The 25,618-nt window shown below is 45.3% G+C and overlaps 1 protein-coding gene across 2 annotated transcripts in view; it reads left to right on the top strand.

Moving 5' to 3' along the window:
* The window catches only part of il1rap (interleukin 1 receptor accessory protein), a 177,415-nt gene extending 151,999 nt beyond the window's left edge, over positions 1-25,416 (top strand). Inside the window, exon 12 of one of the 2 annotated variants that reach the window (XM_062976939.1) lies at positions 20,903-25,416. In XM_062976939.1, coding sequence (XP_062833009.1) covers positions 20,903-21,651 — 749 coding nt within the window. In that variant the 3' untranslated portion in view covers positions 21,652-25,416. Of the gene's footprint in view, positions 1-10,318; positions 13,306-20,902 lie in introns of those variants that run through there. The other variant, XM_062976941.1, reaches the window with a different exon arrangement.
* The last annotated feature ends 202 nt before the right edge of the window (positions 25,417-25,618 follow it).

Raw genomic sequence — 25,618 nt, forward strand, 5'->3', positions numbered from 1 at the left:
TTTGGCCAATCATCTCTTTAATCCAGTGGTTTTCAACCTGGGGTCCCCAGATTTTTTTGGCCTACAACTCCTAGAAATCCCAGCCAGTTTACCAGCTGTTAGGATTGTGTTGTCGAAGGCTTTCATGGAAGGGATCACAGGGTTGTTGTGTGTTTTCCGGGCAGTATGGCCATGTTCCAGAAGCATTCTCTCCTGACGTTACGCCAACATCTGTGGCAGGCATCCTTAGAGGATACCTAGGAGCCTCTGGTGGCCTAGGGGATAAAAGCCTTGTGACTTGAAGGTTGGGTTGCTGACCTGAAGGCTGCCAGGTTCAAATCCCACCCGGGTAGAGTGCGGATGAGCTCCCTCTATCAGCTCCAGCTCCATGCGAGGACATGAGAGAAGCCTCCCACAAGGATGGTAAAAACATCAAAACATCCGGGCAACGTCCCCTGGGCAACGTCCTTGCAGACGGCCAATTTTCTCACTCCAGAAGCAACTCCGGTTGCTCCTGACACACAAAAAAGAGGATACCTCACACCTCTGAGGATGCCTGCCATAGATGTGGGCGAAACGTCAGGAGAGAATACTTCTGGAACATGGCCATACTGCCGGGAAAACACACAACAACCCAGCTGTTAGGACTTCTGAGAGCTGAAGGCCAAAAACATCTGGGGACCCTAGGTTGAGAACCAGTGTTCTGCAGGGACAAATCTTCATGCCTCTGTTTCTCAAAACTCTGATGTTTCCATGGGGGCTGCCATGTGCTGCTTTCCACACCTTGATGGTCACGAAGCAGCTTTTCTGTGCTGCTGTTTTCAGGCAGGAGTGGCTTAATCCCCTTTGGGAAACATCATCGCAAGGCACGAAACAGCTGTCAGCTCGTCTCTGGCCTCCTGGAGAGCATCCCTCTCTCAGCTCTAGGTAGGGATTAAGGCGTCTCTGGCTGGAGAGGAATTATCTCCCAATTCTTTTGACATCGCTTAGGCTTCATCCGCTGTCTGGGACTTTGGTGGATTCAGGGTTGTTGTATGTCTTTCGGGCTGTGTGGCCATGTTCCAGAAGTATTCTCTCCTGACGTTTTGCCCACATCTATGGCAGGCATCCTCAGAGGTTGTGAGGTATGGAGAAACTAAGTCAGGGAAGGAAAGAATATATATCTGTGGAGAGTCCAGGGTGTGGCAAGAGTCCTTTGTCACTGGGAAGCCAGCATTAATGTTTCAGTTAATCGCCCTAATTAGCATTGGAAAGGTTTTTGTCTCTTGCCTGGGGGCATCCTTTGTTCAGTCAAGCCCTCAGAGTGTTGGTTCCCATCTACTGTTTTGATTTTGGAGTTTTGTAATACTGGTAGCCAGATTTTGTTCATTTTTCATGGTTTCTTCCTTTCTGTTGAAGTTGTCCACATGCTTGTGGATTTCAATGGCTTCTCTGTGTAGTCTGACATGATAGTTGTTGGAATGGTCCAGCATTTTTGTGTTCTCAAATAATATCCTGTGTCCAGGCTGGTTCATCAAATGCTCTGCTATGGCTGATTTCTCTGGTTGAGTGAGTCTGCAGTGCCTTTCATGTTCTTTGACTCTTGTTTGGGCAATGCTGCATTTGGTGTTCCCTCTGTAGACTTGTCCACAGCTGCATGGTATCCGGTAGACTCCTGCCGAGGAGAGAGGATCCCTCTTGTCCTTCGCTGACTGTAGCATTTGTTGGAATTTCTTGATGGGTCTGTAGATAATTTGTAGGTTGTGCTTCTTCATCAGTTTGCCTATGCGGTCAGTGGTTCCCTTGATGTCTGGTAAGAACACCTTTCCTCTGGGTGGATCTTTGTCTTGACTCTCATGGCTTGTTCTTGGCCTTGCAGCTCTTCTGATGTCTGTGGTGGAGTCTCCATTGGCCTGGAGAGCCCAGTTTAGGTGGTTGAGTTCACCTTGGAGGAGGTGAGGTTCGCAGATTCTTTCTGCACGGTCTGTCAGGGCTTTGATTGTGCTCCTTTTTTGACTTGGGTGATGGTTGGAGTTTTTATGAAGGTGAATTCCTTTTATGAAGGTGAATTCCTTTGAAAAGGCCAAACAAGTGGGGACCAAAGGAGCTCTGATGTATTTCACCTTCCAGCGACCAAGACATGGAATGGCACACTCTTGGAGGAGAGAGCAACGCACTAGGATACCCCAGGTTGGCCTTGCAGTCATTGTTTAGGACCTTCTTGGTGCAAAACCTGGTGGCAACAGAATGAGTAGCATTGGAGGCATTGTATAAAGAGGTTTCCAGTTTCTTTCTGCATCACACTCACTTTTGGGTTTGCAAGAGCAACCAGAAAGCTCCCCAGCTCAGCACTGTCTCTCCACATTGCTTTGTACTTCTTTGTGCAAATTGGAATTGATTTATTTAGTAAAACCCAGTATCTGCAGGGGATATGTTCCTGGCTGGACCATGTTTATATGTAACCTAACCATGGATGTGGACAACCAGCTGCAATTGTCCCAGCACAGGATAGAGTTTTATTGGAAGACCTAGAGATCAAATTGCCCCAAATACCTAGCAAAATCTCCAAGAGAAGTAGACCATGAAGTCACCTAGAGCAGGCATGGGCAAACTTGGGCCCTCCATGTGTTTTGGACTTCAACTCCCACAATTCCTAACAACCAGTAAGTCTGAAACACCTGGAGGGTTCCTGACCTAGAGGAACTGGCAAATTCCTAGTGAGCCCATTTTTTTCCCCAGACAGTTATGGAGACCTTACTATAAACTTGACTTCCATGAAACGGCAGATGCTGATGTCAGAAACGTTTGCAAATCTGTTCCAACATTTATTTTGAATTTTCAGGGAGGAGTCAGTGGTGCCAAACATCTCATGGCTTGGAAAGTCTTGCATCCATTGATTATAATTCTGTTGGTGACGCACAATATTGTACAACATGGTTCACCCAACATATTGTATGTCCTTTTGAGGACCTTGTGAAAAGCGGTGTCCCGAATCTCCTTCTGCAGATATCCAAGGGCTTCCACAGATACAACTAGGCTATATAATGAATGCAGGTCAACTCCATTTTAACTGCAGTGTCTCAATGCTATGAAATCATGGAAGTTGTAGTTTTGCAAGATCTGTACCCTTCTGTGCCAAGGATTGCTTGTGTGTACCAAACTATGTCTCCCAGGATTCAATAGCATTGACGCATGGTAGTTAAAGTGCTGTCAAACTCATTCATTCTACATTGTAGGTGTACCCCGTGTCAGTATGGTGGTATCTGTTGCAGGTTTTACCTTATCTTTTGGGTATAAAAAGATGATCACCCTATTTAGGAGGCATAGTTCAGAACCCTGGATGGTTCCTTGGGTGAAAATCTGGAACAAAGCCATCATCCTCACCTGGAATATCATTGTGTATTAAATAAAGTATATTATTATTGTGTCCAATTCTGGGCACCACATAGAATCATAGAATCATAGAATCATAGAATAGTAGAGTTGGAAGAGACCTCATGGGCCATCCAGTCCAACCCCATTCTGCCAAGAAGCAGGAAATCGCATTCAAAGCACCCCCGACAGATGGCCATCCAGCCTCTGCTTAAAAGCCTCCAAGGAAGGAGCCTCCACCACAGCCCAGGGCAGAGAGTTCCACTGCTGAACAGCCCTTCTCACAGTGAGGAAGTTCTTCCTGATGTTCAGGTGGAATCTCCTTTCCTGTAGTTTGAAGCCATTGCTCCATTGTGTCCTAGTCTGCAGGGCAGCAGAAAACAAGCTCCCTCCCTATGACTTCCCTTCACGTATTTGTACATGGCTATCATGTCTCCTCTCAGCCTTCTCTTCTGCAGGCTAAACATGCCCAGCTCTTTAAGCCGCTCCTCATAGGGCTTGTTCTCCAGACCCTTAATCATTTTAGTTGCCCTCCTCTGGACGCTTTCCAGCTTGTCAACATCTCCCTTCAACTGTGGTGCCCAAAATTGGACACAGTATTCCAGTTGTGGTCTGACCAAGGCGGAATAGAATAAGGGGGAGCAGGACTTCCCTGGATCTAGACGCTATTCCCCTCTTGATGCAGGCCAGAATCCCGTTGGCTTTTTTAGCTGCTGCATCACATTGTTGGCTCATGTTTAGCTTGTTGTCCACGAGGACTCCAAGGTCTTTTTCGCACACACTGCTGTCAAGCCAGGCGTCCCCCATTCTGTATCTTTGATTTCCATTTTTTCTGCCGAAATGAAGTATCTTGCATTTGTCCCTGTTGAACTTCATTTTGTTAGTTTCGGCCCATCTCTCTAGTCTGTCAAGATCGTTTTGAATTCTGCTCCTGTCTTCTGGAGTGTTAGCTATCCCTCCCAGTTTTGTGTCGTCTGCAAACTTGATGATCGTGCCTTCTAACCCTTCGTCTAAGTCGTTAATAAAGATGTTGAACAGAACCGGAACAGAACCACAATTTAAGAGAGTTCTTGACTTTAAGCTGAAAGGTGTCCAGAGGAAGGCAACTAAAATGATCAAAGGCCTGGAGATCATGAATCTCTATGAGGAGCATCTTAAAGAGCTTGGCATGTTTAGCCTTCAGAAGAGAAGGTTGAAAGGAGACAGGTCTAAATAAGCGAGTCATAAGAAGGAGGGACCAGGCTTGTTTTCTGCTGCCCTGGAGACTAGGACTCAGTGGAGACATGGGTTCAAATGACAGGAAAGGAGATTCCACCTCAACGTTTGGAAGAACTTCCTAACCAATAAGGAGAGCCATTCAACAGTGGTTCGGGACTGGAACTCTCTCATAGAATCATAGAATCATAGAATAGTAGAGTTGGAAGAGACCACATGGGCCATCCAGTCCAACCCCCTGCTAAGAAGCAGGAAATCGCATTCAAAGCACCCCCGACAGATGGCCATCCAGCCTCTGCTTAAAAGCCTCCAAAGAAGGAGCCTCCACCACGGCCCGGGGGAGAGAGTTCCACTGTCGAACAGCCCTTCTCACAGTGAGGAAGTTCTTCCTGATGTTCAAGTGGAATCTCCTTTCCTGTAGTTTGAAGCCATTGTTCCATCTCCTAGTCTGCAGGGCAGCAGAAAACAAGCTCCCTCCCTCCTCCCTTTGACTTCCCTTCACGTATTTGTACATGGCTATCATGTCTCCTCTCAGCCTTCTCTTCTGCAGGCTAAACATGCCCAGCTCTTTAAGCCTCTCCTCATAGGGCTTGTTCTCCAGACCCTTAATCATTTGAGTCGCCCTCCTCTGGACGCTTTCCAGCTTGTCAACATCTCCCTTCAACTGTGGTGCCCAAAATTGGACACAGTATTCCAGGTGTGGTCTGACCAAGGCAGAATAGAATAAGGGGGAGCAGGACTTCCCTGGATCTAGACGCTATTCCCCTCTTGATGCAGGACATAATCCCATTGGCTTTTTTAGCTGCCGCATCACATTGTAGGCTCATGTTTAACTTGTTGTCCACGAGGACTCCAAGGTCTTTTTCGCACACACTGCTGTCAAGCCAGGCATCGTCCCCCATTCTGTATCTTTGATTTCCATTTTTTCTGCTGAAGTGAAGTATCTTGCATTTGTCCCTGTTGAACTTCATTTTGTTAGTTTTGGCCCATCTCTCTAGTCTGTCAAGATCGTTTTGAATTCTGCTCCTGTCTTCTGGAGTGTTAGCTATCCCTCCCAGTTTGGTGTCGTCTGCAAACTTGATGATCGTGCCTTCTGACCCTTCATCTAAGTTGTTAATAAAGATGTTGAACAGAACCGGGCCCAGGATGGAGCCCTGCGGCACTCCACTTGTCACTCCTTTCCATGATGAAGACGACGCATTGGTGAGAATCACCCTTTGGGTTCGTTCGCTTAGCCAATTACAGATCCACCTAACCGTAGTTTTGTCTAGCCCACATTTTACTAGTTTGTTTGCCAGAAGGTCGTGGGGGACTTTGTCGAAGGCCTTACTGAAATCCAGGTAGGCTACATCCACAGCCTTCCCTGTATCGACCCAACTCGTAACTCTATTGAAAAAAGAGATCAGATTAGTCTGGCATGACTTGTTTTTGGTAAATCCGTGTTGACTATTAGCAATGACCGCATTTGTTTCTAAGTGTTCGCAGACCACTTCCTTAATGATCTTTTCCAGAATTTTGCCTGGTATTGATGTGAGGCTGACCGGACGGTAATTGTTTGGGTCGTTCTTTTTTCCCTTCTTGAAGATAGGGACCACATTCGCCCTCCTCCAATCTGCTGGGAATTCTCCCGTTCTCCAAGAACTCTCGAAGATAATTGCCAGTGGTCCTCCGGACTGTGGTGGAGGCTCCTTCTTTGGAGTCTTTTAAGCAGAGGCTGGATGGCCATCTGTCAGGGGTGCTTTGAACGCTTCTTGACAGGGGGTTGGACTGGATGGCCCATGAGGTCTCTTCCAACTCTATGATTTTATGATTCTAACAGGGGGAACTCATTGCCTTGGATGGAAGCTCCTTCTCTGAAGGCTTTTGAACAGAGGCTGGATGGCCATCTGTTGGGGGAGCTTTGATTGTGCTTTTCCTGCATGCTGGAAAAGTGGACTGGATGGTCCATGTGGTGTCTTCCAACTCAAGGATTCTATAATCCCAATAATGTAGTAGTAGTTTGAAGGGATATAAGCAATAGCCATGAAGGACATCAATGGCAACCACTCATGATGGCTTTGTGTCAACCGAGGTATTTCTGGCAGTGCATCTCCTGGAAAATGTGAGGGGGAGGATTCTGGTCCAATCATACCTTGTCCAAGGGTTTCCCAAAAAGTAGCTCTTGCTTGGTGTTTGTGGGGAAGAGTCCTACGGCACCTCCTGCGTGGCTTTCCATGTGCTCCTGTTTTTACGTTTCCAGGGAGACTCAAGTCAACGGCACCCACCTATCTCTCTTTGCTGTGGAATTGGTTTTTTTGCACCTTCCCCAATGCAGGCTGGGATTTGCAGATAGGTTTCCAAGGGTGGCAAGGACCCAGGTGTGGGAGGGCCGTGGGCAATGACGCTTTCATCCAGCTCACCGGGGGTGCGTTTGGCCTTCAGGGAGAAAAACACATCACAAACCCACTGGCTTCCAGCAGGCAACCCAAGCCCTACATTCGGGATGCATTATGCAAAGAAAATTAATTGCTTTTTTTCCATTTTGGAGGATGGTGCATCACATCCTTTTTCCGATGCCCACGTTTTAAGGGGGTTAATTTAATTTCTCCGCCAACAAGTCCGGAAAAAGCCACAGGAAGAGAGGAGGGGAAGCGCTTGGACACTGGGAGTGTTTATCCATTCATTCCTTTTGAGCAATGGTTATTAGTCATCGTTCCAATTTCACCCGAGGCGTGTCTCCATCCAAAAAGGCATCCTCGAAATCCAGAAGTCCTTCTCTCGATATCTCCCATTGATGGCTCAAATGCAAAGAGGATGGCTGCTCCCGTACCTGTCTGCACCAGTTTGAAGTCAAACTTTTAAAGAAAAAAATCTGCAATGTGCCAAAATTATTTAGTGGTTAAAGTTCAGCCGATTGATTAATTCCTCCCAAAGTAGTAGGTAAAGGTAAAGTTTTCACCTGACGTTAAGTCCAGTAGTGTCCAACTCTGGGGGTTGGTGCTCATCTCCATTTCTAAGCCAAAGAGCCGGCGTTGTCCGTAGACACCTCCAAGGTCGTGTGGCCATTGGCATGACTGCATGAAGAACCGTTACCTTCCCGCCGGAGCAGTACCTATTGATCTACTCACATTGGCATGTTTTCGAACTGCTAGGTTGGCAGGAGCTGGGGCTAACAGCGGGCGCTCATTCCGCTCCCCAGATTCGAACCTGGGACCTTTTGGTCTACAAGTAGTAGATAGCAAAAATATCACTGTTTAAGCCATGCATGTGGACAGTTTTGGATTTGGGAGTATTTCCGATTTTGGGATTCCATATAAGGAAGGGATGCTCTCAACCTATATTCAACTAATGGGTGGTACGGTGTCACCATTGTGTAAATAGCCTGATCTGAAGTGTAGTAGGAAGCGGGGAGGAGGAATGCTTTAAGCCTTGAAATAAGATTCTTTCCGCCATGATTTTTCTTTCCATCCTCATATTTTTTAGCATTGCAGAGAAGGAGACATTGAAAAATCCTCATGGAATCATAGAAGTGGAAGAGACCACAAGGACCATCTAGTCCAACCGCCTATCATGTTCTTCTTAGCTTTATTTATGGGATTTCTGTCCTACTTTTCTCTCAAAATGAGATGCTTTAGTTCTGGAACTACATGTCTGATACATCTGCAGATAATGAAGGATCTTGACCATTACATCCCCCCCAAAAAAAAGTTTCTCTCTTTGTTTTGCAAGATAAGTAGCATTATTTAATATCTTTGGGATTGTCCTTAAAACCTAGAGGATGGAAATGGGACAGGTAAGATGTTTGGCTGGCAATGCAGAATAAAGGGCTGGAGGGAATAGTTCCCGGCTTTGGAGGCCTTGGCTGAGATTTCACCACTTTTTGAGGTCTAGAAACTTGAAGAGATACATTTTTGCCCATGCTTGGCTGTTTGTGGGTGTAAGGAACTAAGAACGACTGAGGCTCTTCTAGGCGGAGGGGAATCTTTTTAAATCCCACTGCTGTCACAAATTGTGAAGAACTCAGGCAGGGGGGAAATCTTTTTTAAAATCCCACCTCTGCCACCAATTGTGGAGAAGGATGATGTTTTTATTAAATTATATATAACTATATCCGCTGCCACCAGTAATTAAAGATGTTTTTATTTTAAACGCTGCCACCAGAGGTAAAGATGTTTATAATACGGCCACCAAATGTTAAGGGGATTATCAACTCTTACCACCACTATAGGAATATTTAGCCACTGGCTACTTAGAGAGGAGACTTTTAAATTTTGTTCTTCTTTCTTCTTCTTGTTTATTCTTAATGTGTATATATGACAGAGACTGAGATGTTTGAAGGAATAATAACACGTTTATTCAGGCACAAGCTTAATGGTTACAATAGCTTTTCTTCTTCGGTGCACTTTGATTAACAGTTGCAATAACAGAATGAGGTGATTCAAACTTCCTAAAATGTCACTTCTTTCTCCACTGCTTTAACCTGCAGTCACCCTGTGAATTACAATCACAGCCTATCTGTTCTTTATCTGGAAACAGGTTACCTTAAAATAAGTCACCAAACTTATTTTAAACTGACTCAAAAAAAGCACTTGAGCTTCCCTGATTCTCCAACTGAGAATCAGTCTTCACTGTTATTCATCTGATTACAGACTACCTTAAAATAAGTCACCAAACTTATTTTAAATTGACTCAAAATGGCCAATTGAGTCTCCCTGATCCCCTAACTTAGGACCAGCCTTCCTTGAGCTTCAACAGAGCTCAGACTCTAAAATCAACCTTCCCTGTGGTTCTCTGACCACAGACTGAGTTTCCCTCCAAATTCTGCTCTCTCTCCAGCTAAACGCAGTTGGCTCCGCCCCCTTCTCCATGGCAACCAATTCATGGTGCAGAGCAACTGAAATATTAACCCTTTTAAAACACAGTTAAACATGGCTTCTATAACTTAAAAAACCACACTTCATTACAGTGGGTCTTAGAATCATAGAATTGGGTCAACTTATTGAAGACCAATGTGGGATGTCCTCGATGCAGCATTCCCAGCTGGCTCCCAAATTTTGGTCTTCCAAGATTTTGGACTTCCTCATTGCAGCAGCCTTATCCAGCTTGGGCAAGAGTCAGGGATTCTGGGAACTGGAATCAAAATACATGAAGGACCAAAGTCTGAGAACTATTGAGCTGGGGCATCCCTAGCAGGTTGTTGTCCAGCTTCATTTTGAAGATCCTTAGAGAAAGAGACTCCACTGTCTCTATAGTAGATTGGACCCATAACCAAAATGACTGTACTGTTTCCTTCTAATGCTCAGTTAAAATCTACTGTCTTGTAACTTAATTCCATGAGACCTGGTCTTATCCTTTGGCAAAAGAGAAGCTTGCTTTCTCCTCTTCGTGGAACCCCTTGAGATGTTTAAAGAGGGCCATCATGTCCCTCTGCTGTCTTCTCTTCAACAAACTGCTCTTGCCATCTCTCCTCTCCACACTTCTTCTCTTTGCTTTTTGCTGAACTCATTCCAAATAGACTATATCCTTCTTAAAAAGAGTCACCCAGGACTGAGGCCAGAGCATACAATCCTAGTCCCATAAAATCGGAAGGGGCCTCATGGGTCATACAGTCCATGCCCTTGCTCAAAGCTGAAGCATCCTTAGCAGTAGGAAGTTGTCCAACCTCTCTCTGAAGATCTCCAGAGAAAGAGACCCAACAATTGGTTCCATTCTCCATGCCTGGTCTAGATGTTCCTCCTGATGTCAATCTTCCTTCCTTCCTTCCTAACCCAGTTGGTATGTTTTTCTCTCCCAGTTGTGACGGACGAGACGCTGGGCTTCATCCAGAGGAGCCGCCGGCTCTTGGTGGTGCTGAGCCCCAACTATGTCCTTCAGGGCACCCAGGCTCTGCTGGAGCTGAAGGCCGGCCTGGAGGACATGGCTTCCAGGGGCACCATCAAGGTCATCCTGGTCCAGTACAGAGCCATCAAGAAGAGCAAGGTCAAGGAGCTGCGGCAGGCCAAGGCCGCCCTGAGCGTCATTAAGTGGAAGGGCGAGAAATCCAGTTACCCACGAGGAAGGTTCTGGAAGCAGCTGCTGGTGGAGATGCCCATCAAGAACAGGCCCAAGAGCACGGCTGCCGCAGACAGGAGGACATCCTCCTTCTCCTCTCTGAAGGAGGTCTGAGAAACCAGGGGAAGAGGTCAGGACAGAATTGGCCGGCTCAATGTGACTCCCTGATTTAGCACTTGAGGAGGATCACAACTCTATTGGAACTCATGGGGTGTTTGATCCACCCACAAAGCATAGATAGATGGTAGATAGATAGATAGATAGATAGATAGATAGATAGATAGATAGATAGATAGATAGATAGAATTAGAAGGTAGGAGTGATGAACTAAGATGGCTACACCTTTGACCTGAAGCCCTTCTGATAGATTGGGCTATACATCCCATAATTTCCCAGCAGGTTCATATCATGGCATTGGAAGAGATCACAAGATCTTTCCACTCTAATTCCCTCCTGTGAAATATATATATTTGAGGAACAGATGTGTCCTTCCAAGATGAAGGGATACCTAGGTGCAGGATGGTTTGGTTTAATTTACAAAATTAAAACCAAAATTTTTACACAAACTGGATGGGTTGTTCCTGATAGATTAGACTACGCATCCCATCATACTCTTAACAGCACATAGTATTTGTGGGAAATTATTAGGTTCTTAGTCCAACTGCTGGTTGATGGGATAACCATCTGAGCTGGTCATCCCTACCTTCTAATCTCTTCTGTTGCCAAAGAAGATGGTGGTTTTATGTGGAAGCCCTTTTTTGAATCCAGAGCACCAATCTAGAAGCCACCACCACCTCCATCTTTCACCTTCACCTTCTTATAGAGGAGGGGTAAACTTATACAGGACCCCCTGAATTATAAGTCCAAGCAATGCAGCTGTGAAGGCACACCATCTCAGCTGTGGACAATATTGAGGAGTTGAATGCCTGGTCTACACCAGAGCAATGATAACTTGTAGAGGTCAAGCTTTACAATATAGAAGTGTTCCTCAAACTCTGCTCCTGAAGGTGTTTTGGACTACAGCTCCCAGAAATCCCAACCATTTTACCAGCTGTTAGGAATTGTGGGAGCTGAGGGGAGGAGCAGAGTTTGAGAAACACTGCAATATAGTGCAGTCTTTGTTGTAGGTCAGCTGAGAAGTCTCAAGATGAAGACAGAATCCAACTTGTTCCTCAAAGTAGGCTCTTTCCTTATCATTCTGAAGTGGAACTCATCAATAACTTGCAGTGTTGTTCTCAGGAAGCCAACTATTCTAGGCATTGCTGATCATCCCCATGGGTCCCCTTTGTGCACCTCATATTTTTGGAAAGGGATACCATTGTCCCATACGTGAGCCAAATAACTCCTTCTTTAGCACCTGGTAGTCAGGTGGTTATGGGTTGATGGACTGATGTGGACAGTCTTTGTGGAGATAAAAGGCTGCAGGATGGAAGAGCTCCTCTCAAGCCCCTCAAGTGCTTGGTACATCTGGTGGGCCCAGACACAAGTCTCCTCCATTGAGGGAGTACTAACTGCCCCCATATTGAGATCTTCCACCCCAGCATCCTGCTCCAAGGGTCCCAGCAGAGCTCCCCACTCCCTCATTTGTCTGCCCACCCCATCAGAAGGGAGAGCCCATCCACAAGTTCAAAGTTTGGAGTTGCCACATTGAGTTGCTGCACTGGAGACTAATAGTAGAACCCTTCAGATATTGGTGAGCATCTGCAAATCCCAGTATTCCTTCTCTTTAGCTGTGTTGCCTGGCAACTGCTGGGACTTGCAACATCTGGAAGCCCACGGGATTCCCACAGTAGAGTCCTTCCCTTTCTGGCACTTGATAGACATTAGCTAGGATCCCATAAATGTCTTATGCCAAATTCCTCTATGGAAACAGATATTTTTTGGTCCTGTGCATACAAGAAAAAAACATTATACAGGTCTTAACCTAGAAACTGTGTTGTAGTGCTATTGAACAGGCAAAAGTGTGTGCACATGTGGTTATTGAGGTGTTGCTGCTTGCACATTGAACTGCCATTCAATGGGTTTCTAGCAATAACTTGTATGCAAATTTGCACTTACACATCCTTAATGTTGGGTTTTGGCCATTAGCTGCAGTTAGCTTCAGTTTCTAGAATATGGATCACTATTGTGCAGGGTGTTTTTAATTTTTATCTTTCAGTGTTATTTCTTAAACAAATGCATCTACACGGTGCCAAGAAGGTCCATCTGAAACCTCAAACCATGGATAATATAACAGACCCTATTGAAATACAGGACTTCTGGTCCAAGAGTACCACAGGTCACTCTGGAAGATCTAGACAATGCATAGAGACATCTTTCATTAAATATGGATAAATGAAATTGAAATGGGGGCCATATTGTAAATTGAAGCCTCTAGTAGACTGCAAGAGTAGCAATCCAACTTTTACATAGTTTTTTCCCCTCTCCAAACCAAAAGTGGACTTCTAGCCATATTGGGGTTTGCCCCCCATTTTGTTGGTATTTTAACACTTAATCCTGACCCGAAAGTTGAGGCCAAGGGTTCTCTCAGGGCCACCAAATTGTGTTCTATTTATTCATTTGTTTGCTAACAAGAGAATTGTTTATTCCCTCCACCACAACCTTCCCATGTTGGTTTCATATCATCCATTTTGCAAACTGATTTTGTCTTGTTTACATGTTTCTCTGTTTATTTGTTTTGTTTTGTTTTTTACATTTGCATTTTCAATAAAACATTTATTTTGGTATTTTCCCATGCTTATGTTTCTCATTTGTTCTCCATTTCTCATTTGCATGCCAATTTTATTGCCAAGGAAACTCAGTGACAGGTTCCCCTTAGGCTCTCTCAACTCGTAAGTGACTTTAAAGAAAACAACAACAGTATTCTAGATCATAACTTCCTTAATTTTATTGGGTAGCAGCTGCAAGCGACAGGACTCTGTTCTCTTGTCTACTGGGCTGCAATTGGCTGGTGTTTCCTCCCCACCCCCAATATATGATGCAACAGAGATAGGATCCCAGCTGCAATTCCTCGTTGTACTGGAGGTTACTGGTGAAGGCCCATCCCAGTTGACAGAGGAACAAACCATCTGCTCTCACAGCATCTGCTTCCCAGAAAGGCGGGATCTGGGGAGGCTTTGCAATTGCTTTGTATTCTCTACACTATCGGATTCACAAAGATTGTGAATAGGAATCCATCATGGATATGTCATGCAGAGTTATGCATTCCTAAATGTGGGTTCCAGCCAACCTTTCAGAATTGGAGAAGGGTTTCTCTTTCCTCTTTGCTACCCAACACTGACCATTTAGCTTTCCTTGAAGGTCCCCAGTTCATCCTCAGAGTCCCAGCTGAAAGATCTTGGAGAACCATTCCCAGTTGGTGACACGGGATAGTTACCAATTTCTACTTTCCCACTGTGCGTGTTTTTAGACTCCAACTTCCATCATCTGTAGCCAGCATGTCTCTCCCATCTTGTTCTTGTTAACTGCCATCAAGCTGACTTCAATTTAATAGTAATCCTATGAATAAGAGACGTCCAAGCATTGGTTGGATTTTCTTGGTGGGTCTGTAGATTGTTAGTAGATTGTTAGTGTTGTCGAAGACCTACATGGCCGTAATCACTAGGTTGCTGTGAGTTTTTCGAGCTATATGGCCATGTTCCAGCAGCATTCTCTCTTGACATTTTGCCTGCATCTGTGGCTCATGGAATCTTCAGAAGTTCTGTTGGGAGTGCGGCAAGTGGAGTGTATATAAACATATATCTCCGTGGAATAATGTCCAAGTTTGCTAATTGCAACATTTACACTTGCCTTAAACAGACAAGGGTTCTTTTTTTCTTCCACCCTGGACATTATTCCACAGAGATAGATAGATAGATAGATAGATAGATAGATAGATAGATAGATAGATAGATAGATAGATAGATAGATACACACACACACACACACACACATACACACACATACATACACTCCAGTTGCTTCAGTGTCAAGAGATGCCATTAGCTACAGATGGAGGGAAAATATCAGGAGAGAATGCTGTTGGAACAGGGCAAAACAGCCCGGAAAACTCACAGCAACCATTTGCTAACTGTTATCAATTACTACTCCTACTAATGCATAATATTAACTATTATTAATTATTCCCACTTTGGGCAAGTCACTTTAGAGTCAGAAATGATTTGAACGCACACAACAACAACAACAACAATAAATATGACTGGCGATTAATAAATATTGCTGCTAATAAATAATAACAATATTATTTTTAATTATTTTATTTTTATTTTTTTTATTTAATATTATTAAATATTATTAATGACTCTCACTTTGAGTAAGTCACACACTCACAGAAAACCCATGATAGGCTCACCTTGGGGTCACCATAAATCAGACCTGAAGCCACACATCAACTAATTTCTACAACAACTAACAGGCAGAAGTGTGTGCAGGTTTGAACGATAGCAGCTATCCCTATGGATCAAAGTTTTAACAAGTTTTGTTTGGGGGGGGGGGGTTACCTTGGGCTCTTTCTGAGGCTGAGAGAGTGTGCCTTTCTGTGGCCGAGTGAGGATTGGAATCCTGGCCTCCAGAATCACAATTCAACACAACACCACAGTGACTGTGCTGGCCAGACTTCTATTTAAGTCCCATTAAATCACCACTGAGCTCTTCTGTCTTTGGTAAGTCATTGCAATAATTGTCACGGGGATGATGGAGTGCAGAGTGGATTCCAAAAATCATCATCCTCATCTCACCTCCAGGGCCATATCCAGTCCCTACATATTCCCCAATGTCAGCTTTTCTAAGGGAAAGGCAGAAATGTCACGGGATGCAGGTACGTGACTTACAGTTTTCCAATCACGTGCTTCCTTGAACGCTGCACACCAGACCAGCAAATCCCACGGTTGCAAGCAAAGACAGCAGAGTCCATTCTTGGCAGGGTAGAGCTAATGAGTTTCTTCAGCAGAGTACAAATATTACTTCTGACCTTCTTCCTGCACACTGTTTAATAAACTCAGGATTAGGTTGTCATCCAGCAGGAGGCTTTGATCTTCAGTCCTGCTATTTACATCAGCTGTACAATTCAGGATCCACCGATCCACCGACAGGCCTGTACTTACAAGACGAGATTCATCCACAAGGAGATAAACACACAGAGAGATAAGCACATCACGATGAGAAGAAGACTAGAAGCCAGGCAGATCAGAGAGAGGGAGTGATCATTCCATTCTCCTTTTAAAGCCACCTGGTGACTTGTCATCAGTGGGGGACAATAATAATAATAACAACAACAACAACAACAACAACAAATAAATGATGCAACCTCCAGTCCATTTCTGCAATCCACTCAGGTAGTTCATCATACCCTCTCAGTCAGTCGCAGGTGTTTATCACATGTCCAACCGAACTGTATTTTACTTATTATTATTATTATTATTATTGTCAACACAACGACGCTGTATGGCACAGCAAACAAGATAGATATGCTGGATTTCGTTTCGCAAAACCACAAGTTGAACACTTCCCAAGTGTCTAGGACTGTGTGATGTATTTTCTGACGATGTGTGCAGATCCCAGTAGGGTGGCCTTTTGCAGTTGGCAGATGGTGATTTTGTCAATGTCTATTGTTTCCAAATGTCGGCTGAGATCTTTTGGCACGGCACCCAGTGTGCCCATCACCACCGGGACCACCCGCACTGGTTTCTGCCAGAGTCTTTGAAGTTCAATCTTGAGGTCCTGATAGCAGCTGAGTTTTTCCTGTTGTTTTTCATCTATGCGACTGTCACCTGGGATGGCAACATCAATGATCCAAACCTTGTTCTTTTCCACAACTGTGATGTCTGGTGTGTTGTGTTCCAGGACTTTGTCAGTCTGGATTCGGAAGTCCCTCAGTATCTTTGCGTGCTCATTTTTTATTATTATTATTATTATTATTATTATTATTATTATTATTATTATTTTATTATGATACAGCAAACAAGATAGATATGCTGGATTTCGTATCACAAAATCACAAGTCAAGCACTTCCCAAGTGTCTAGGACTGTGTGATGTATTTTCGGACAATGCGTGCAGATCCCAGTATGGTGGCCTTTTGCAGTTGGCAGATCGTGATTTTGTCAATGTCTATTGTTTCCAAATGCCAGCTGAGATCTTTTGGCACGGCACCTAATGTGCCGATCACCACTGGGACCACCTGCACTGGTTTCTGCCAGAGTCTTTGAAGTATTATTATTATTATTATTATTATTATTATTATTATTATTATTATTATTATGAGCCCCCAATGGCACAGCGTGTTAAAGCACTGAGCTGTTGAATTTGAAGACCGAAAGGTCGCAGGTTCGAATCCAGAGAGGGGAGTGCAGTCATGCCAGTGCCCACATGACCTTGGAGGTGTCTGTGGACAATGCCGGCTCCTCGGCTTAGAAATTTAGATGAGCACCAACCCCCAGTTGGACACGACTGGATTTAATGTCAGGGGAAAACCTTTACCTTTTATTATTATTATTTTATTATGACACAGCAAACAAGATAGATACGCTAGATTTCGTATCACAAAATCACAAGTCGAACACTTCCCAAGTGTCTAGGACTGTGTGATGTATTTTCGGATGATGCGCTCAGATCCCAGAAGCTGCGGTGGCTCAATGGGTTAAACCAGTAGTTCCCAACCTGTGGGCCACAGCCCACTAGTAGGCTGCGAGATCTAAAAAAAGGTCCGCTGCTCTAGATTATAAAATATGGTTTTCTATAGGTGAGTAGATGGCAACTTCTGGATGGCATATGTTCTGTGTATCCACAATGCAGAACAAATGCACGTTGACACCAATTCAACTGCCATGTGGTTCAACGCTGTGGAATCCTGTGTTGTCGAAGGCTTTCATGGCCAGAATCACTGGGTTGCTGTGGGTTTTCTGGGCTGCATGGCCATGTTTCACATGCATCTATGGCAGGCATCCTAAGAGGTAATGAGGTGCCATAGATGCAGGTGAAACGTCAGGAAAGAATGCTTCTGGAACGTGGCCTTACAGCCCTGAAAACTCACAACAACCTATGGAATCATGTTAATTAAAGAGTGGGTATATTCAACCTCCAGAAGAGAAGGTTGAGAGGAGACGTGATGGCCATGGGTTCTCTTCTACCTCTCAACACCTCAACACATTGAGAGGAAAAAGCATGGGTGACCGTCCCTTTAAGAGTAGAGAATTGCCCCCCTTGTATAGTCAGTAATCCCCTTTGGAGTTCAGCCTCCCCATCAGACTCACACTCACACATGGAAACTTAAGTGCTGGTGATACATTCATCTCGCATTTATCACAAGGTCAGTATTACGTTTTTATTTTTAATCAGGAGAAACAATATCCGAAAACCACGAGATCCATTGCCCTGCCCAAGGCCCCTGACATGAAAATAGATTGGCACCAGGTTAAATCCACTTCTTTCAGTGGGATAAAATGGTTCTGCATCAAAGCCCATAGGATACAAGGGATAGTGATCCAGGCTAAAACTATTGCTTTCCATGGGTTCCTATGGTTCTCCATCAAAGCCCATCGGATACAAGGGATAGTGATCCAGGCTAAAACTATTGCTTTCCATGGGATCCTATGGTTCTCCATCAAAGCCCATCGGATACAAGGGATAGTGATCCAGGCTAAAACTATTGCTTTCCATGGGTTCCTATGGTTCTGCATCAAAGCCCATAGGATACAAGATACTGCTGATGGTTGGGCAATGAAACAGGATGAGATACTTTGATGGTTCCCATCCCAGCTGTTTTGCTGCTGCAACCATGGGAGTAAAGCGTGATAAGAGACAGGAGCTCTGAACACGATGGCTGGCCCATGTTCAGAGTTCTCTCAGAACATTTCAGCTTCTTCTGCCTCTTTTCAAGATGTGATGAACTCCATGCCTCTCCATTCTTAGAAAGAAGCTGAAGTGTCCTACCAGGGGGAGATGTCTCCATGTGATGAGGTCAAGTGCCAGAGTTCACTCCTTTCAGGACACTTCTGCTTCTTTGCAACCATGAAAGGCAATGCATGATGGCCGGGAGTAGCTTAACTCATGTGATGAGCTCTGTGCCTCTCCATGTTTGAAAAGAGGCTGAAGTGTCCTATCATGGGGAGATGTCTCAATGTGATGAGGTCAAGTGCCAGAGTTCACTCCTTTCAGGACACTTCTGCTTCTTTGCAACCATGAAAGGCAATGCATGATGGCTGGGAGTAGCTTAACTCATGTGATGAGCTCTGTGCCTCTCCATGTTTGAAAAGAGGCTGAAGTGTCCTATCATGGGGAGATGTCTCAATGTGATGAGGTCAAGTGCCAGAGAGCCCTCCTTTCAGGACACTTCTGCTTCTTTGCAACCATGAAAGGCAATGCATGATGGCCGGGAGTAGCTTAACTCATGTGATGAGCTCTGTGCCTCTCCATGCTTGAAAAGAGGCTGAAGTGTCCTATCATGGGGAGATGTCTCAATGTGATGAGGTCAAGTGCCAGAGTTCCCTCCTTTCAGGACACTTCTGCTTCTTTGCAACCATGAAAGGCAATGCATGATGGCCGGGAGTAGCTTAACTCATGTGATGAGCTCTGTGCCTCTCCATGTTTGAAAAGAGGCTGAAGTGTCCTATCATGGGGAGATGTCTCAATGTGATGAGGTCAAGTGCCAGAGTTCACTCCTTTCAGGACACTTCTGCTTCTTTGCAACCATGAAAGGCAATGCATGATGGCCGGGAGTAGCTTAACTCATGTGATGAGCTCTGTGCCTCTCCATGCTTGAAAAGAGGCTGAAGTGTCCTATCATGGGGAGATGTCTCAATGTGATGAGGTCAAGTGCCAGAGAGCCCTCCTTTCAGGACACTTCTGCTTCTTTGCAACCATGAAAGGCAATGCATGATGGCCGGGAGTAGCTTAACTCATGTGATGAGCTCTGTGCCTCTCCATGCTTGAAAAGAGGCTGAAGTGTCCTATCATGGGGAGATGTCTCAATGTGATGAGGTCAAGTGCCAGAGTTCCCTCCTTTCAGGACACTTCTGCTTCTTTGCAACCATGAAAGGCAATGCATGATGGCTGGGAGTAGCTTAACTCATGTGATGAGCTCTGTGCCTCTCCATGCTTGAAAAGAGGCTGAAGTGTCCTATCATGGGGAGATGTCTCAATGTGATGAGGTCAAGTGCCAGAGTTCCCTCCTTTCAGGACACTTCTGCTTCTTTGCAACCATGAAAGGCAATGCATGATGGCTGGGAGTAGCTTAACTCATGTGATGAGCTCTGTGCCTCTCCATGCTTGAAAAGAGGCTGAAGTGTCCTATCATGGGGAGATGTCTCAATGTGATGAGGTCAAGTGCCAGAGTTCCCTCCTTTCAGGACACTTCTGCTTCTTTGCAACCATGAAAGGCAATGCATGATGGCTGGGAGTAGCTTAACTCATGTGATGAGCTCTGTGCCTCTCCATGCTTGAAAAGAGGCTGAAGTGTCTTATCATGGGGAGATGTCTCAATGTGATGAGGACAAGTGCCAGAGAGCCCTCCTTTCAGGACACTTCTGCTTCTTTGCAACTATGAAAGGCAATGCATGATGGCCGGGAGTAGCTTAACTCATGTGATGAGCTCTGTGCCTCTCCATGCTTGAAAAGAGGCTGAAGTGTCCTATCATGATGAGGTCAAGTGCCAGAGAGCCCTCCTTTCAGGACACTTATTCTTCTTTTCAATTACGAAGGGCTATGCATGATGACCAGAAGTAGTGTAACTCATGCAATGAGTTCCATGCCTCTCCATGCTTGAAAAGTGGCTGAAATGTCCTATGACTGGGAAATTTCTCCATGTGATTGTCAGAGTATTTGCAGCGCAGCAGTAGTTGGATGGAAGCAGTGCAGCGCAGAGCGAAGAGACACTCAGAGACGTTGGTAAAACTATTTACAAAGTTTTACGGTATGCAGCAGTAATCAACACAAACAGATGTGCAGACGACAGACGAACACAGGACTGTTCTGTTCTCCGACAGAACTTGACTCAAACTCTAGGCAGACAGAACTCAACTGAACTGACGCAATCGGTATGCACAAACACTTGTGTCTGGATACTCCCTAGTTCCAGCCACACATCAAGGTCATCATAGCTTCTTGGCAATTAACTCTTTCCACACTATGGTACATTCTGGATGATACAATCAGTTGCAATGGCACAAATTGCATTTAAACACTATCAATACACAAATCCCATATTAACAGTGATAAGGTGGTATGAGTCTATGATTCTAATGTTGTAATTCCATGCTGTAGATGCAGCCCAAGCTTTGCTTGGGTCCCTCTGATGACCTTTTTTGCTCCTTCCTCCCTGCTCTTTCCTGCAGATATCACGGAGGCCATCTTCGACTTCATCCAGCGGAGCCGCAAGATGGTGGTGGTGCTGAGCCCGGACTACTTGCTGGAGAAGAGCGTCAGCATGCTGGAGTTCAAGCTGGGCCTGCTGTGCCAGAACCACATTGCCACTCGGCTGGTGGTGGTGGAGTACCGCCCACTCCAGCGCTCCCACCCCAACGTCCAGCAGCTGCGGGAGTCGGTGCCCTTCGTGGCCTGGAAGGGGGAGCGCTCCAAGCGGCCGGGATCTAAGTTCTGGAAGGCCTTGCGCCTGGCCTTGCCACTGCGCAGCCTGAGTGCCGTGGCGGGGGCCACCTGGAACGAGAGCTGCTCCTCCCATTCGGACATCAGCCCGGACCACGTCCAGAAGAAGAAGGGCCGCTTGAAAGGGCCCTCCGCCGCTGCCGGTCCACCACCCCAGCCTCAGGGTCCCGCCATCCCCGTCCAAAGAGGGGTGGCCCCGTTGCCCAGGCTCAAAGTCAAGGACCATGGCAAGCCTTTCCTGGCCTGTCGCTGCTGCGTGGCCTATTGCAACGAGAACCACCACAAACTGAGTGGCCATGGCCAGACCGTGGCCAAGGCCAAGCGGGAGACGCAGTTCTCCAGGCCGCTGGCCGGAAACTTAGCAGGGCGAAGAGTCTCCAACGGCGAGAAGCAGCCACCTCCATCCTCGCAGCCGCCTGAACTCGGCCTCCGCCATTACGCTGACTTGTCCAACAACAACGACTTCTATGTCCTCTAGCCAGTGCTTGGAATATAAGTATTGAAATGCAACTCAGTCCCTGCGTTCAGGGAAAAAGGAAAGAGAGTTTGCCTCTGGTCAAGGGAAACCTTTGGGGGCTAAGGGAACCCGTAGAGTCATGGACTGGCACCCAAAGGTGCCCAAAGAGCTCTCCAAAGGTATTCGGAGCATCCCCTCCCTTCTTAAAAAGGTCTGCAAATGGAAAATATTTCCTATCCTCTTTTATGTCCTCCAACCAGTGGCTGGAATATAAGTATGGAAATAGGTTTCCATCCCTAGAGTCAGAAGGCACATTGACACTGGCCACTTAAGTCGGGTTCAGAACCAGTTTGACCTAAGATGTGCAAACAATTGTCAGAGAGACATTGGGGGCCAGGGAGGAGATGACAATGACCAGAGAAAGGTGTCCTCAAACCAGTTTGAGAATCTACCATATCCACATGATGACTGCCAAAAGATGCAGGAATTTCCCCCCACGTTCTGGAGGATTCCAAGCAGAGATTGTATGGCCATCTGTCAGGAGGGCTTTGATGGTGTCTCCCTGTGTGGCAGAATAGGGATGCCTCTGAGCCTCTTCCAACTCTAAGGTTTTATTGCTGGATCTACATGGCCAAATAATGCACTTTAAGCTGCATTATATAGCTCAAAATGACTATACAATGCACTTCAAACTGCATTATTTGGCCGTGTAGATGGAGCCTATGTCCTAGATGGCTCTGAGCCTCTTCCAACTCATTGGGCTGGATCTACATGGCCAAATAATGCACTTCAAGCTGCACTATATAGCTTGAACTGACTATATAATGAACTTCAATGGCATTATTTGGCAGCGTAGATGGAGTCTGGACAGGTGCTGGCAAATGTAGTTTTCCTCCCCATTTCCTGGCAGATCCACACCAACTCTTTGGAGGCATTGAAGTGGGAAGTGAACATTACGAGTGGAGCTAAACCCATTAGCTGTCCCAAGGGTCAGTTGGTCACCAGCTGCCCAGCCATGCCTTTGAGCCATGTTTTGGCAGAGTTCTACCAAGTGCTTAGGTGCATTGGATGTTCTACAAGGGTTGAATGAAAAGTAATGCCTCCACCTTGGTAACTCCTCAACAGATGGCAGTCCTGGTCTGTGGCAGGTCCTGGCTTGTTCAATGGACTCTCCTCTATAGTTCCATTTGGCGGGAAGCCTTAGCATTGAACGGCTGTGTTGTTAAGGTGTGAAGTATGGAACCCTGTGCAGACGGGGAAGCCTTAGCATTGGACGGTTGTGTTGTTAAAGTGTGGAGTATGGAACCCTGAGCAGATGGGGAAGCCTTAGCATTGAACGGTTGTGTTGTTAAGGTGCGAAGTATGGAACCCTGTGCAGACGGAGAAGCCTTAGCATTGAACGGTTGTGTTGTTAAAGTGCGAAGTATGGAACCCTGCGCAGACGGTCGGTCAATGCGACTTAAGCAATGTGCAGTCACTGAATTCTTGAGAACAGAAGGTGTCACCCCAAAGGAGAAAGGCATCACCTTCATTCTCATAATGCAAGAGGAGGTCCTGGCAAATTTCAAGTCTGTGCGCTTTCATTTCAGGCATCAGCATCCTGGGTATCTATCATGCACAGATCTTTCAATAGCCAAGAAAGCAATGATATGACCCACATGTTCTTGTGAAATGCCGATGATGCTTGAAATTTCTCTCTGAGTGATACGACGACTGTCCTGAATCAATCTGTCAACCTTTTGCTTGTGAAATTCGGCGGTTGCTGTCACAGGACTTCCGACTCTTTGTTTGTCATGCAAGTCAGATGTTCCCACCTCAACATCTTTAAACTTACTCACCCAACGACGCACAAAACTCACATCAACACAATCCCCATAAACAGTTTGCATTCTCTGATGAATCTCCTTTGGGGTGACACCTTCGCACTTTAACAACACAACTGTTCAATGCTAAGGCTTCCCCGTCTGTGCAGGGTTCCATGCTTCACACTTTAACAACACAATTGTTCAATGCTAAGGCTTCCCCGTCTGTGCAGGGTTCCATAATTCGTGCTTTAACAACACAACGGTTCAATGCTAAGGCTTCCCCGTCTGCTCAGGGTTCCATACTTTGCACTTTAACAACACAACCGTTCAATGCTAAGGCTTCCCGCCAAATGGAACTGGCATTGGAGTTTTGTGTATGGGCGAGAGACCAATGGGAAGGCAACTTGGAGCACATCTCCATTGTTGAGCTAATGCAGTTTGACACCACTTTTTAACTGCCATGCCTCACTGTTGGGAGTTGTAGTTTGGTGAGATGTGTCACCATTCTTTGACAGAGAAGGCCAAAGGCTTTGCAAAACTACAACTCCCAGGATTTCATAGCATCGAATGAAGGCAGTGAAAGTGCTAAATTGGATTAATTCCACAGTATAGATGCTCCTTTGGTCAGCAGTAACAAAAGACAGTGGAGAGGACATGCATGCTATTGCTTTCCAGAGGCTTTGGACTACAACTCCCATCAATCCTGGCTTGGCAATGGTTGAGAAAGTTGTATTCCAAAACAGTTCAATGCAGGAAGGAACATACTTCTGCAACAATCTATGGGGGTGCATCTGCACTATAAAACCAATATAGTGTGATACCATTTCAACTGCTATGGCATGATGCTATCAAATTTTTGGGAGATGTAGTTGCCTAAGGGCTTTAGCCTTCCCTGCCAAAGAGCAGCAAACTATAACTCCCATAACTCCATAGCAGTTCAAGTGGTGTCAAACTGCATTCCTTGTACAGTGCAGACACAGCCTGTGTTTCTTTTACATCTTAAATCTGGAGCGGGTTTTCCTGGGATAGTCAAGGGCTCAAGTCAAAGCAGCAAAAAAAAAAAAAAAAAAAAGGTTATAAGTTGCTGATGAAAAAAATAATAATGTACAAATTCCAATTTAATGATACATTCTGGATTTTTTTTTTTTCCGGAGGAACTTTGATGCAAATTAAGGTATTTCATTTGGAAAACTTGGTGACTTTTGTGTTGGCAGGGCTGTCATATTAAAAGGCATTTTGGTAAAATAATTTTCAAACGTCTTTCAAACGACTTTCCTAAATAGATGAGTTTTCGAAGATGGAGAAAAAAAAACCTGGCAAGATGTCTAGAACAATGTGGTTTAGAATTAAAGGATTTTCTTTCATTTCCAGGAAAGCTTTCCAAACCTCTGTGTTTTCGCGCGTGGTTAATTATTGCCCATTTCTCCAATCCGTTTCTTTTCTGTATTTTGATTTCTTGGCGACAGCAGCAAAGCCCCAGGATTCCTTTGCATTGAACCATGGCAAGTTAACTGAGGGAGCCCCCAGTGGTGCAGTGGGTTTAACCTTTGTGCTGGCAGGACTGCTGACCTGAAGGTTGAGATTGAAGACTGGAAAGCTGTTCCTCAGCCAAGCTCATTTTATGCTGAAGTCCAACACCTTCATAACATCAGTTTGAAAACCAAAGGTCTGCTCTGCTCTTCCCTGCTCTGATGCTCTCTGCTAGTTTGAACTACAACTCCCAGTGCAACAGACCTGAAGGAACTGAGGAAGACCACTGTGAGTCGCGGCTAAATTGAAATGAGTCTAAATGAAGGGAAGATACAGTCCCACTCTCTTCTTTCTTTGTCAGGTCTCACCTGGAATACCGTATATACTCGAAGATAAGCCGAGTTTTTCAGCCCTTTTTTTTGAGCTGAAAAAGCCTCCCTCGGCTTATAATGGGGTCAAGGTCAAGAACCTGGAGGCGATTGCTTGCAATATATGATATATTTCTCTCTTACCCTCTCTTATCAGTGTGTTTTCCAAAGCCTCCCTCGCTCTTAACCAAGGGAATGTTTTGAAAAGGGAAAGATGCCCTTGCAAGTCAGGAAGAAGAAGAAAAAATATATACATCTATATATATAAAAGGGTAATGAAATTTCGGCCTAGGACAAAACAACAAAACTACACATCCCAGAAACACTAAACTTTGCAGCACAACC

The sequence above is a fragment of the Anolis carolinensis genome, chromosome 3, assembly GCF_035594765.1.
Source record: "Anolis carolinensis isolate JA03-04 chromosome 3, rAnoCar3.1.pri, whole genome shotgun sequence".
Classification (NCBI taxonomy): domain Eukaryota; kingdom Metazoa; phylum Chordata; class Lepidosauria; order Squamata; family Dactyloidae; genus Anolis; species Anolis carolinensis.